The sequence below is a fragment of the Loxodonta africana genome, chromosome 26 (genome assembly GCF_030014295.1).
Source record: "Loxodonta africana isolate mLoxAfr1 chromosome 26, mLoxAfr1.hap2, whole genome shotgun sequence".
In the NCBI taxonomy this organism is placed as follows: Eukaryota; Metazoa; Chordata; class Mammalia; order Proboscidea; family Elephantidae; genus Loxodonta; species Loxodonta africana.
In genome coordinates, this window is record NC_087367.1 from 19045688 (window position 1) to 19058497 (window position 12810).

At 41.5% G+C, this 12810-nt stretch overlaps 1 protein-coding gene across 8 annotated transcripts in view; it reads left to right on the forward strand.

Annotated features, from left to right (window-relative positions):
- Nucleotides 1-12810, forward strand: part of THADA (THADA armadillo repeat containing) — a 362922-nt gene that overhangs the window by 182527 nt on the left and 167585 nt on the right. For all 8 annotated transcript variants that reach the window (XM_064277151.1, XM_064277150.1, XM_064277147.1 and 5 more), the window contains one exon: nucleotides 3742-3910. In XM_064277151.1, the coding sequence (XP_064133221.1) occupies nucleotides 3742-3910 (169 nt within the window). The remainder of the gene's footprint in view (nucleotides 1-3741; nucleotides 3911-12810) is intronic.

Sequence of the window (12810 nt, forward strand, 5' to 3'; positions counted from 1 at the left end):
GGAAAAGAAAAAGCACCCATTTAGAGGTTTTCCACATACTTGTAAATTAAGGTTTGTGTTTTTGTTAGCTAGGAGGTATTTCTTATGCTTTCTTGATTTCCAGGTGGAAGCTATAGCTTGGGGTAACCAAAGAGCTGGAGCTGGGCGTGGTAGATGGCGGTTCTGGCCTGGGCGCTGCAGCTTATACATCCTGGAGGGTCCACAGAGCTTTTAGGAGCTTCATTCTATTTTTCATCTGTTCCTTTAGCCTTACAGTGCCCTTCCTTTCTTAGAGAAATGTTGCCTAGCAAAGAGATGACCTGTATGCAGGCGTTTTATAAACTGCCAAAGCCTGTATATGCAAGTATCACTGTTACAGACATGTCATTTCTCATGTCACATAGTTCTGAGAACACCGTAGGCAATCGATAACTGTGATTAAAATGAGCTTGGAAATGGCTCATTGGAGCGAGAGAGTTGGAGGTTGAAAGGCACAGGTGTCTGCTGGTCCCTGCAGATTCTGTGAAAAGCTTGGTCTTCAGGCCGAGAGCACAACCAGGGCTGTTGAGGAAACAGTTTTCAAAGAATGTTAGAAGTGGGAGTGACCTTCCAGATCCCAAATTCATTTGCTTTATTTACAAAAGAAATAGAGACTCAGAGGCTGTACCACTTTCTCTCAGAAACACTTGAGACTATTCCTCATCACTTTTAATGGAGTGGAAAATTCTCTTTGCTTTCCTGCCATTGACTTAGCCTATCTTTTTCTAATGAAAACAGTACAGAATTCGTTCCATGATCTTAATACTCTAAAGAGGCCTGTAATTCCTAGAATGTTCCGGTTCTATGCTAGATACAGGCACCAAAAAAAATCCAAAACCCGTTGCCATTGAGTCGATTCCAATTCATAGCAACCCTATAGGTCAGAGTGGATCTGCCCCATGGGGTTTCCAAGAAGCAGCTGGTGGATTCCAACTGCTGACTTTTTGGTCAGCAGTCAAGCTCTTAACCACTGTGCCTCCAGGGCTCCAGATATAGGCACAGTGCAATGTAATAACTTTGTTTTTCCAAAGAGTCTTTCTTCTTGGAGTGCTGTCATAGACATCACCTCAGGGGATTCAGTAGAAGTTATCACCACCAGTTCAGCTGGACCGAGACTTGGAGAGGTTACAGTGACTTGTCCAAGTCGCAAAAGTCAGTTGGTGGACAAAGAAGGATAAAAATCTAGGTATTTAATTTGCAGTTCTTCTAGCCACTAGATTCTGTTATGTCCTTGAAGGGAATCTCTGCTTAATCTTGGTTCATTTATTGAGCCAAAGTAGAAGACTCTATCTAGAGGGAAGATGGATTTTAGCTTGAAATATATTTCACGTGGGGCTGAAAAGGCTGTGTGTATCCCCTCACGCCAGCCCACATACTCTTAGAAGAAAGCTAGGTTTTCTTATCAGCCAACCCTTTTCTCCAATAGCTGACAAAACAATAGCCTGGAAATGTCTTTTTTTTTTTTTTTTTTCTTAATGGTTATATCCTTCCATTTAAACAATTTGTAATGGAAAGGAGTTTGATATTGCATTTAATCATTGCTTTGTAATGAACGTTACTTAATTAAATGTTACTTTAAAAATAAGCTTCTTCTCTTTTTCTGTAATTGCATTACCCTTTCCAGGGAAGGTTTTGTTTCTCTTTTTACCTGGTTGTATATATTTGACCGGGTATCTGAAAGCAGAAGATTCTGGCGCTTCTCCCACTTTCCATTCTTTCTCCTGCCTGGATGCCAGATTCCTTTGGGAAATCATCATTTGTAAAAGGTCAGCAGCAAAAGGAGGGGGATTCTTTAGTGTACAGTTACTGCTAATTAGAAACTAAACATCTGTAACCATGTCAGAGTTATTTGTATTTGAAAAGAAACATTTATATACAAGAGCCCTTTCGGTAACATAAAACACTCCAACACAAAGTGTGTGTGTTGGAGGGGGTTCGGGTGGGGGGGAACAGATTGGGAAGTTTAGGACAAATGACTGCCGAGCTGACGTCATTTGCAAATTAAATCTCACAGCATTTTGAAAGAATTTTCTTTTCTCTGTCAGGCAAAGTTTTCTCATTCCTCTCCCCCTGGAGGCCAAAGCAAACATTTTATTGCATTTTCCAATTACAGATTCAACATTTAATCATTTTAAAGGAAAAATAAGTGTGAGAGAAGATGAATGAGTTGTTAGAAATGTTAGCGTCAATTGGGAAATCTCTGTAACCCCAGCCCTCAGTGTCTTCCCATGGAATGATGCTCAGCTTAGCTCTTTGAGGTCCTGAAGGTAAGCGCTGGCGGACCTACCTTCTTAGGGGAAAAAGCGGCACAGTGTTTGGATTTGCCCTATACTGCTTTCTCCTCTTTCCCTATCTCCTTCTCCTTACCCCCATGATGAAGTTCTGTTTAGGTCATTCCATCTGTACGGAAATTGTTATCTGTATTTTTATTCTTATATTGAGATAACTGTTGGTGATGCCTCCAGGGTGTTAGAAACATTTCAGTCATTGTGCTTTGTCCTTCTACAAGCTAAGCCTACATGGCCACGTGGTCATAACGGTCCAGATCTTACCAGAAATTACCTCATGTCCTAAATACCAAAAGCTGGAACACTGCTGAATTCTGGGAAAAAGCCAAGAAGCCATCTCTTTCCCCTATAGAGTCTGCCATCCTCCGATCTTTCCCATCTTTATCTTATAAGTTGAGTTATTTTTTAAATTGGTTCAAAGATCATACAGTCTTGAGAGTTATAGTCAAGAATTTATGTAAGCTAGAACCTACCATACTGGACTTTCTTCTCAGATAATCGTGTATCTGTGAAGGCTCTCAAGGTCACAGTTTCAACAAAATGGTTATGAACTCTCAGGTTCTGAATGTTTACAAAGTCAGGAGGCCCTCGGACAACCTGCCTTTCCAATGACCTTTGTAGAATCTCAAAATACCACTTGTCCATGATTTTCTTGTATTTAAGAACTGGCTCGTATTCAAGCTCTTTGGGTGTGAGTCAGCGCAGAGTTAAGGATTTGTTGCCTCGCTCTTAACAGTAAGTTCAAACCATGTAGTCTTCCATTTGTGGCATTCCCCAGTCTGGCCAGACTCACTTAGCTTCCACTGTTGTTCATGAGCATCTACGTCATCTACCTCTTTCCTCTCAGACATACCCTGAGCATTTCTACTCTTGCTTTATACTGCTGTCCTTGGTTGAAATGGCTCCCTGGTTTCTTTTGGCCTACTTGAATCATGCTTGCTCTTCTGAGTTTTATGCTTTTGAACATCACAACCCACAATCTTACCCTCCTCTGACTTCCTACAGCCATAACGTCAAGATCATTTATCATTTTTCCTGTAGTCTCTTGTGCCTTTGGTCATCTTTTCAAATGTACCTCTCACCTTGCCAACCAGAGTGTAAGCTCCTCAAAGAAAGCGTTGACTCTTTTATTTCTCATGACACTTACCAGGATGCTTTTGGTCATTATAAGTGCCTGATAAATAGTTGTTTGATTGTTGAGGAGTAAGTAATTTTTGCTACTGCGCATTTATTATTGCCAAAGCCTATCTACATTTATCCCTGTGATAGAATTATAGATGTTAATGGTGTTTATAACAAAAGCCAAGTTACCTGTAGAACTAACAGAAGGACAACAAACATCATTTGGAATAAGGAGCAAAACATCATCAGCATATTCAAAGGCAGAGATACAGAGATGAGTATCGAATGGTCCTGTGTTTTTGTTTCTTCCCAGGTGTGGTGGCTCACCTGTCTACCGATCCCGTGAGATGGCAGCTCGTGCCTTGGTCCCATTTGTTATGATAGACCAAATCCCAGATACCATCCGAACTCTGTTGGCCAGACTCCCTAACTGCACTGACCAGTGTTTCCGGCAAAACCATATCCATGGGACACTTCTCCAGGTAAGTAATGCCACAAAAGGATGAATTTTGGTGTCTCGTCTGCTGTTAGCAGTTGAAGATTTAGCACAGAGACTTTCAGCTTTACCTGTAGAGGTATTTCCTAGGTGTGCTTTCTTCATCACAAACATGAGTACAGTGTCACACTACGATTCTGTCAGATCACCTTTTGTGTTAAATCCTGTGTCGTCCACATCATACTTTCCCTTTTGGACTTACTGACCTCTCTGACCCAGATAAAGTTTTGTCTTTTCTGTCAAGTATGCCTGAAGAACATTCTGGACCACTCCTTGTTCAGGGTGAAGCTGTGAGCATTCCACAGAAGAGAGGTTAACCCAGCCTCTTACACACATCAGGGAGAGTTTGCCCTGCAGCACCAAACCATAGTACATCAGAGGACAGTATCAAACCGTACTCATCTCTTGTCTGCTGAGCTGTAGGACATACTTTTATTTCAAATAAATATGCACATTTATTTATTGTTTTTATTGAACATTTCTTCTAGAAAAGACTGAAGTACAACAAATGAATGAGATGTAGACTTTTTATGGGAACCGCCCTTTTAAACCCTAACTAAACTTGGAGACAGGTGGTACTGGTGAGATCTGTTGTTGATACGGCTGCTGAGGTCACTCACACTGGGGCAGGGCTGAGGGTGGAATTTAATTGTCAGGCCGTGTCCCTGATTTATGAGCAGAGCTGAGAGATGGCCTTGAGTTCCTGGTACATGTTATAAGCCTGAGGCCTGTGCTGCTGACAGGGCAGGCGGTGTGTAAAGGGGATATTGGTACAGGACTCTGCAGTCTGATGGCCTGTGTGTGAATCCCACATCCACCACTCACCACCAGCACATCTGTCTCTTCATTTTTGAAATGAGGATAACAGTAGTGTACTCCTCACGGGATTTTATAAAGAATAAATGAACTGATATGCTTAAAGTGCTTAGAACAGTGCCTGGTACGTAGTAAGTGCTGTCTGTCTATCTGTCTTCCTACCTAATACTGTTTTTATTATCATAATTTCAATGAGACTTTAAAGAAAACTAATATCTCTGGTAACTTCCCCCAGGTGAAAATATGATAGATCTATCTTACCTTCTTTCTCTGCCTGATTTATATATTCAGTAAGTATGAATTGAGTGCCTGCTACATATGACTGCATCACAGACAAAGCAGTGGCTAAGTCAGTCCTTGCCTTGACAAAGCCAAAAGACTAATAGGCAAAAACTGCCTAGAAAATAGGCAGCCTCAGTGTAGCATACTATACATAGGGGACACACACAGCAGAGCTCCTGAGCTGTCTTGGGGAAGTCAGGGAAAGCTTCCCAAAGAAAGGACATCTAGGCAGAGAGCAGAAGAAGCTAGCCAAGTGAAGGAAGGGCAGGAATCTCCTTTGTAGAGAGAACAACATACAGAAAGGCTCAGAACAACGTATGGAAAGGGCAGCCCTTCTGGGAACTGCAAACGTGGGTGGGACTGAATTCTAGGTTGGCAGTTCTCAGTCTGCTCTCAGGACATCTTTATACTCTTAAACAGTTATCGAGGGCCCCAAAAAGCTTTTGTGTATGTGGGTTATATCTGTTCATATTTAAGTAGAAATTAAAGCACGGAAAACTTCAGCATAGGTGATATCATCACCTATCATGGAAACCGCCACTGTAAACTCACGAGAGAATGAGAGTGAAAGAGGAAAGTAAGGTCTTAGGATCACTTTGAAAATTGTTTGTTTGTGCAGACTTCCTAAAAGGATTCACGTCCCGCTAAGGGCCCCAGACTGCAGTTTAAGGTCCTCTGGTCTATGTTATACACATCAGGGGTCTTTGCTGGTTTCTTAACTATAAACTCTTTTCTCCTGCTTGAAGTGCTCATCTCTCTTGAGTCCTCACTATATCCCTGTGATGAAGAGAGGGGCACGGGTTATCTTGGTTTTAAAGGTGGGCCACTGAGGCCCAAAGGTCACCGTTGGCCAAGTCAAATAAATTAGCTCTCTTGATTGTGGCTGTCAGGCTCTGCTACTTCTCTGCAGGAACGGGGTTGGCACAATGAGTAATACAAAACAGGCTTTTCAAAGTGTGAACCACAGATGATGCAGCTGGGTTAGAAGGCAAGCTTGGATTGTCAGGGGCATCAGCCCTCAGATTTCCTTTATTGACGATCAGCTCTGGGCTGGCCTTTGTCAGAGGTGATGTGGTTGGGATTGCTTCTTTGGTTCTTTGTCCAGTTGTATACACAGGCCTCTCAGCCTAGTTTCCCACACACACCACTAGAAGGCTTGGCTTTTGTTTCACCTATCTGCCCAGCAACAAAACATGGTCTTTTGATCTATCTCTGGGGTGCCTTTGATATTCCTAAATTTACTTCTGCTAGATAAAATGTGAGATGGAAAAACACTATGAAAAGGTAAAAATCGTACAACGGGATGGTTGTGGCGGCTCCCCTGGTTCCTAAGTGTTGATGAAATGAAGGGCTTGTTGAAAAACAAAACAGCGGGGGTGCTGGGTATTGTGTTTGTGTTTGCCAAACAGATTACTGCCTTTATCAAGGTTGGTTTACTCTGGTTGAAAAAAAGGAAGTCAAAGGCATGTGAAAAGCCTTTTTGTCTGCTCATTGGGGTGTCTCCTCTGTATTGTAACGCTTCTGTTTCACCCTGTTGTTCTTTATGGGGAAAGCACAAGGGGTAAGGTAGGGAGGGCTCTTTTTTCTCTCCTTCCCACAGTTTATAGATTCCTCCTTCACATAAAGTTACCTTTGAAATCAGTGAAAGGTCTGCACCTGGAAAAGAGATCTCAGGGATTGAAAGGAATGATAATCTCCCTGGGACCTGGAGAACCAGCTAAATAAATAGAAAACTGTTATTTTTTCTAAAACCAGGAAATCATTTTGTAATCAGAAAACAAAATTCTTCCACAGAACATTTTCTTGAATTATACATTTTGGCTTCTTTGAAAAAAATGTTTACAGAAATATATCAAAGCCCAGAGTATTTCTATACCATGCCTTGAAAAGAAGAAATGTGCTGATCTCTGAATCTTCTGGGACTATGGAAGAAAGACTCAAATTATAGGACGTGCGAAAAAAAAAAAAAAAAAAAAGGAACATGTGGGGTTCATTTCTTAATTATTTTAAAAACCAGAGGTTCATAATTGCAATGTTGAAATGGATGGAAGTCGCACATATTAGAAAAGGTGAGATTCTGCAGCAGGTTTGTAAGAGCCAGTGGTAAATGACATTAAATCTCAATAAAGGCTAGATAAGAGCCATGGACATTACCTCATCTGAGAACAACACTGGCAGGGATACCCTGTCTTTTAAGTAGAATTAACCGTCTGTTTTCGTGGCCAAAACTCTCCATGTTGGGGACTTAACATTATTACTAGGTTACTTATCACACCAGGGAAATCATATTGGAGTTAAAAAAAAAAAAGTTCTTGGGTATTGAGGAAGAATTTGGACAACTATCCTGAGGGAAGATTCTGATGCCTGGGTACTTAACTCACATTTGGTGCTTCATGCACTAGTATGAAGTAAAAATTTAAATTTTGAGTTTCTGACTTCCTAAGCTATTTTGGTTATGTTTCTGATAATATAAATATATGAAAGGTGATCCCTGCTTATTCTTTAATTAAACTGTTTTATATGATTAAACTATAATACAGTTGAGGTAATTTAGCTTGTAATGAAGCAGAAAAACTACCTCGCATTTTCATGAGTATTCTAGATGAAAGTTTATTGTTTTTTTATTTAAATAAATCACAGTTCTCCTCATCCCTTTGCAGGTGTAAACATAATCTACGTTTTTCGTCTAATGTTGACGTTAAAATCTGGAGTTTTTGCCCACAGAACCTATTGAATACTTGAATTCTCTCATTCCCCTTTTCTTCCTAACCCACCAATTTGAAGCCTTGGTTTCTGTACTTTGAGAATTCTGAGTCAAAAAGATTGCAGTTTTCTGCTTGTGGCGCCAAGCAGTGGTAGTCCATACTTGGGTTAACATGAAATATTAGCCAGGGATGGACTTCATACGGCCTAGATGAAGAATTGAAGGTATGCGGTAGAGAAGTAAACTGAACATCTGTTGAGCGCTTCCTGTGTTCCCCATGAATTACATGTGCGATTTCATGAACAGTCTCAAATAGCCTCAGCAACCCTGTAAGGTAGGTGTTATTTTCTCCTCCCCCTCAACTTCCTCGTTTTTCTGTTTTTTTAATGAGGAAATTGAGGTAAGCCTGAGAGGGTGACTTGTGTAAAGTCACAGAGTGAGTGAGTGGTGGAGATAAGATAATAACCTCTAAAGTCCGTGCACTTTGTTTAGCCTCAGAACATGCTGCCTCTCTGATACTTGATGTGAATACCAACTTTTATGCCTAAAGAAACCAAGAATCCACCTCAGCTCTGTTTTTTATCCCTTGTCACTCAGTTGGTCTCCTTAAATCTAATTTGATATGATACCACACCTCTGAACACAACATAAGCTCTTCAGTTTATAGAGAAAGACAGAGGAAGTCAGTGAAATCTAGAGAAGCTACAACTTTAAAAAATACCCTCCCTCCCTCTTCTAGTCTCTCTCTCTCTCATTTGCTTTTAGTCTTCCATTTAACACTCTTAACCTTGAAATCTTATTTTATTAATTATGCAAAGGCACTATTTTATTGACTATGCAAAGGCATTTGCATGGATCATAACAAATTACGGGTAACATTTCCAAGAATGGGAATTCCAGAACACTTAATTGTGCTCATGAGGAACCTATACATGGATCAAGAGGCAGTCGTTCGAACAGAACAAGGGGATACTGTGTGGTTTAAAGTCAGGAAAGGTGTGTGTCAGGGTTCTATCCTTTCACCGTACTTATTCAATCTGTATGCTGAGCAAATAATCCCAGAAACTAGACTATATGAAGAAGAATGGGGCATCAGGATTAGAGGAACACTCATTAACAACCTGCATTATGCAGATGATACAACCTTGCTTGCAGAAAGTGAAGAGGACTTGAAGCACTTACTGATGAAGATCAAAGACCACAGCCTTCAGTATGGATTACACCTCAACATAAAGAAAACAAAAATCCTCACAACTGGATCAATGAGCAACATCATGATAAACAGAGAAAAGATTGAAGTTGTCAAGGATTTCATTTTACTTGGATCTACAATCAATGCCCATGGAAGCAGCAGTCAAGATATCAAATGACGCATTGCAATAGGCAAATCTGCTGCAAAAGACCTTTTTAAAGTTTTCAAAAGAAAAGATGTCACTTTAAGGTGTGCCTCACTCAGGCCATGGTGTTTTCAGTCACCTCATATGCATGTGAAAACTGGGCAATGAATAAGGAAGACCAAAGAAGAATTGACACCTTTGAATTACGGTGTTGGTGAAGAATATTGAGTATAGCATGGACTGCCAAAAGAACGAACAAACCTGTCTTGGAAGAAGTACAGCCAGAATGCTCCTTAGAAGTGAGAATGGCAAGACCTCATCTCATGTACTTTGGACATGTTATCAGGAGGAATCAGTCCCTGGAGAAGTATATCATGCTTGATAGAGGGTCAATGAAAAAGAAAAAGACCCTCAAGCAGGTGGATTGACACAGTGGCTACAACAGTGGGCTCTAGCGTAACAACGATTATCAGGATGGCGCAGGACCAGCCATTGTTTTGTTCTGTTGTACATAAGGTCACTGTGAGTGGAGCTGACTTGATGGCATCTAACAACAACCACCTTGAAATCAGGAGTCCTGGAGGCACAGTAGTTAAGCACTTGGCTGCTAACTAAAAGGTCGGTGGTTCGATTGAACCCACCAGCCACACTGCAGGATAAAGATGTGGCGGTCTGCTTCCGTAATGATTACAGCCTTGGAAACCCTGTGGGGCAGTTCTACCCTTTCCTATAGGGTCGCCTGAAGTCGGAATCAATTCAAGGGCACACAAAAACAAAAACCTTAAAATACAGAATCATCCCTTGGGACCTAGGCTATAGCCAAGTCCACAGTTGCCATGCCTTCTGTCATTCTTCAGGGTTTGATAAAACCTCCAAACTTGGGCAACCATGGGAATGGTGAATCATACACGTAGGGCTGATGGGACCAGAAACAAGTGGTGGGGATTGCATTCAATTCATTGAACACTGTGGCATGCTCACCCTGAGCTAGGCCTATTGTAAGTTCTGGTGAAAACAAGGAGTTTGCCCTTAAGGCTCTTATCTTCCTTCCAGTGGGATGGTTGTGCGTTAGAAGCCAAGTGAGCCATCAGGGATCAGGGAGCATACAAGTAACAGAAATGGAGGCAAGGCAAAAGATAAAGCAGCCAGGCAGGGCATCAGGCATAAATCAAGACTCTGAAACTGAGCCCATTTTTGCTTTAGAATATCTGGAAAAGGGCCCCTGATATACTCTGTACTGGGGCTAAAGTCAAGATCTTTATGCAGGTAGGAACAAGGGTACTGGGCTGGCAGGGACAGCATGGAGATACAAATAGAGGCACATCTTGGTATTACCTTTGTGGGAAGGAAAAGCAGAAAACCAGGAAAGAAGAAAAGGTAGGCCAATTTGGCCATTCAGTTTTGTGAAGGAGTAACTGCAAGAAGTGGGGATTGGACCAACCATCGTTCTGCCTCCGTTACAGAGAGGAATAATGGAGGCAAATAGAAAGTCAGCAAGAGAGGCAGCCTTAAGTATAAGCTCTATGGGGGTTTCTTAAATCAGGAAGCCAATGAATGTTTATAGAAAAGATATTATTTTTTTTATTATATTTTATTAATGTTGTATCAAAACTTATGGTTAAATACAATTTACAAGAATTATCAATTCTATCTTTAAATAGGTAAGAGCCACGTTAAGACTACACCTTATACTTTAAGAGTTTTATTATCTTACTCATATTTCTTGAAATATGAAGCATAAAGTAGAGTTCAAGCTGTCCAGAAATGGAACATTTTTTGTTAGATTCTATTTGGTGACCTAAGATGCTGGCCTGTGTCCATTGTTGTTTAGTTTATATAATTCAGAATCAAAAATAAAAGCGTGAAGTTATGCTGATGTTGTGAGTTATAAATGGGCTGCTGGTCAGTGCGCTTTTTCTGGTGTGAGTCATAATTTGAAGGAAAGCTCACTGTTGTCGCTAGTGGTTAGGTTCAGTCTTTCTTCCTGAGGACTTGCATTAGTGGGAAAGGAGGAAAATCCTAGTTGTTAGGAAGCTCCACAGTCCAAGAAGGGCTCAGGAGAGCTTCTCAGTTGGCATGGCTGTAGGTGTGCCAAGACAGGTATTGATTCCTTTAGCTCTCAGAGAGTCTGAGTGGGGCTGGAGACTCCAGGCCATCACCTGCAGCTGGGAGCAGCCCCGTCTGTTTGACCCCACAGTGCCAAAGAAAGATGATTTTCTATGTGTGCCGTGACATGAAAAGGATTGGGGAGCACTGGGCCTTAAGAAAAGAATTAGAGAAAGAAGTGAACCTTGTTAAAGCTTACCTTTTGGCAGGATATTCCTTTCTGGATCTAGGCCCAGGAAAGTCATTTTTAATTAAAATGCTACTTTTGAAGATGAATTAATCCCTTCTTTATAAACATCCAAAAGATTTTATTTGGTGTGTGTTACCTGGGGAGCATTGGCTGGGTACAAGAGACAGCTTTTCCCTGCCTGCTTCCACAGCATCAGCTGTAGTGTGGTGTCGTTGGTCACCAGACAGGCCACTGCTGCTTCTGTGTCCTGCTCTGAGCTCATAGTGTCGGCCAGGGCTGTTTGGGCCTGAGAGATTTGTCAGCCGATGTGCCCCGAGGTGTTTGTCACTGATGGGGATTAGAGTAGGGGGAGTAGTTCTCAGGAGTTATTGTCTACAAGGCTCTAGAGGGTGGGTATTATTCCCATTTTACTGATGGCAAAACTGAGGGTTAGAGAAATTAGGGGATTTGTCTAAAGGTATGAAAAGGTAAATGGTAACAAATGGAGCTGGAGTTCAAATCTAGGATCGCCTGCCTTGTAAGCTTGTGTAGTTAACACTTTTATATATGATATAGAATGTACATAATGGATTAATAGAGTAGAATATAATTTAGAAATAACTAAGTATATAAAGAACACAGACTGGAGCCAGATAGTCTCGCCTAGACCCTCGCTCTGTTACTTGGTGGCTGTGTTACTCAGCGTGAGTTCCTTACCTCTGTGCCTCTGCTGCTTCCTCTGTAAAATGGGGTGATATAATCTGCTACCTCACAGAGTTCTCATGAGGATTAAGTGAATTAATACACAGGCAGTGCTTAGCAGGAGCCCGGTGTCGCAGCGGTTCAGAGCTACAGCTGCTAACCAAAAAATGGAATCCACCAGCTGCTCCTTGGAAACCCTATGGGGCAGTTCTACTCTGTCCTGTAGGGTCACGATGAGTCAGACTCAACGGGGTGGCAATGGGTTTGATGTCTTTTTGGAGTGCTTAGCAAGGTCCCTGGCATGTGGCAAGTGCTTAGTTAAAGTTATTGTTTTTATTAGTACCTGCTGCTTCTGCTGCCGCCGCTGCCACTCCCACCAGCCTTGTCACCACCACCACCGACAGGAGTTGGTGGTCCAAAAATGTGAAAACCACTGATGTAGATAGCAAGGAGTCAGTGAAGGGGTAAAGAAAGCTGTGTATCAGAAAAATTTATGTCGTACTTGAAATAATACTGTAAAAAGTGTCAGGGTTTCTACTGATATGTTAGTGTGTGTATAAGAAAGAGAGAAGTCAATTTTCAGCAATTTTGACTTTAAACGTGTTAGCATGCTTCACAAAGAGCTTCCTCTGGGCAATTGCTGTGTTCTCTACTTCACTGTGGATCGTATTAAAGTTTATAAGAGCTGAGATTAGTTCTGATTTTTCAGGGTAGAATTCCTGCCTGTCAGGTGGTTACTTCTTGCACCTGTTTTGTTTTGAATTACATCC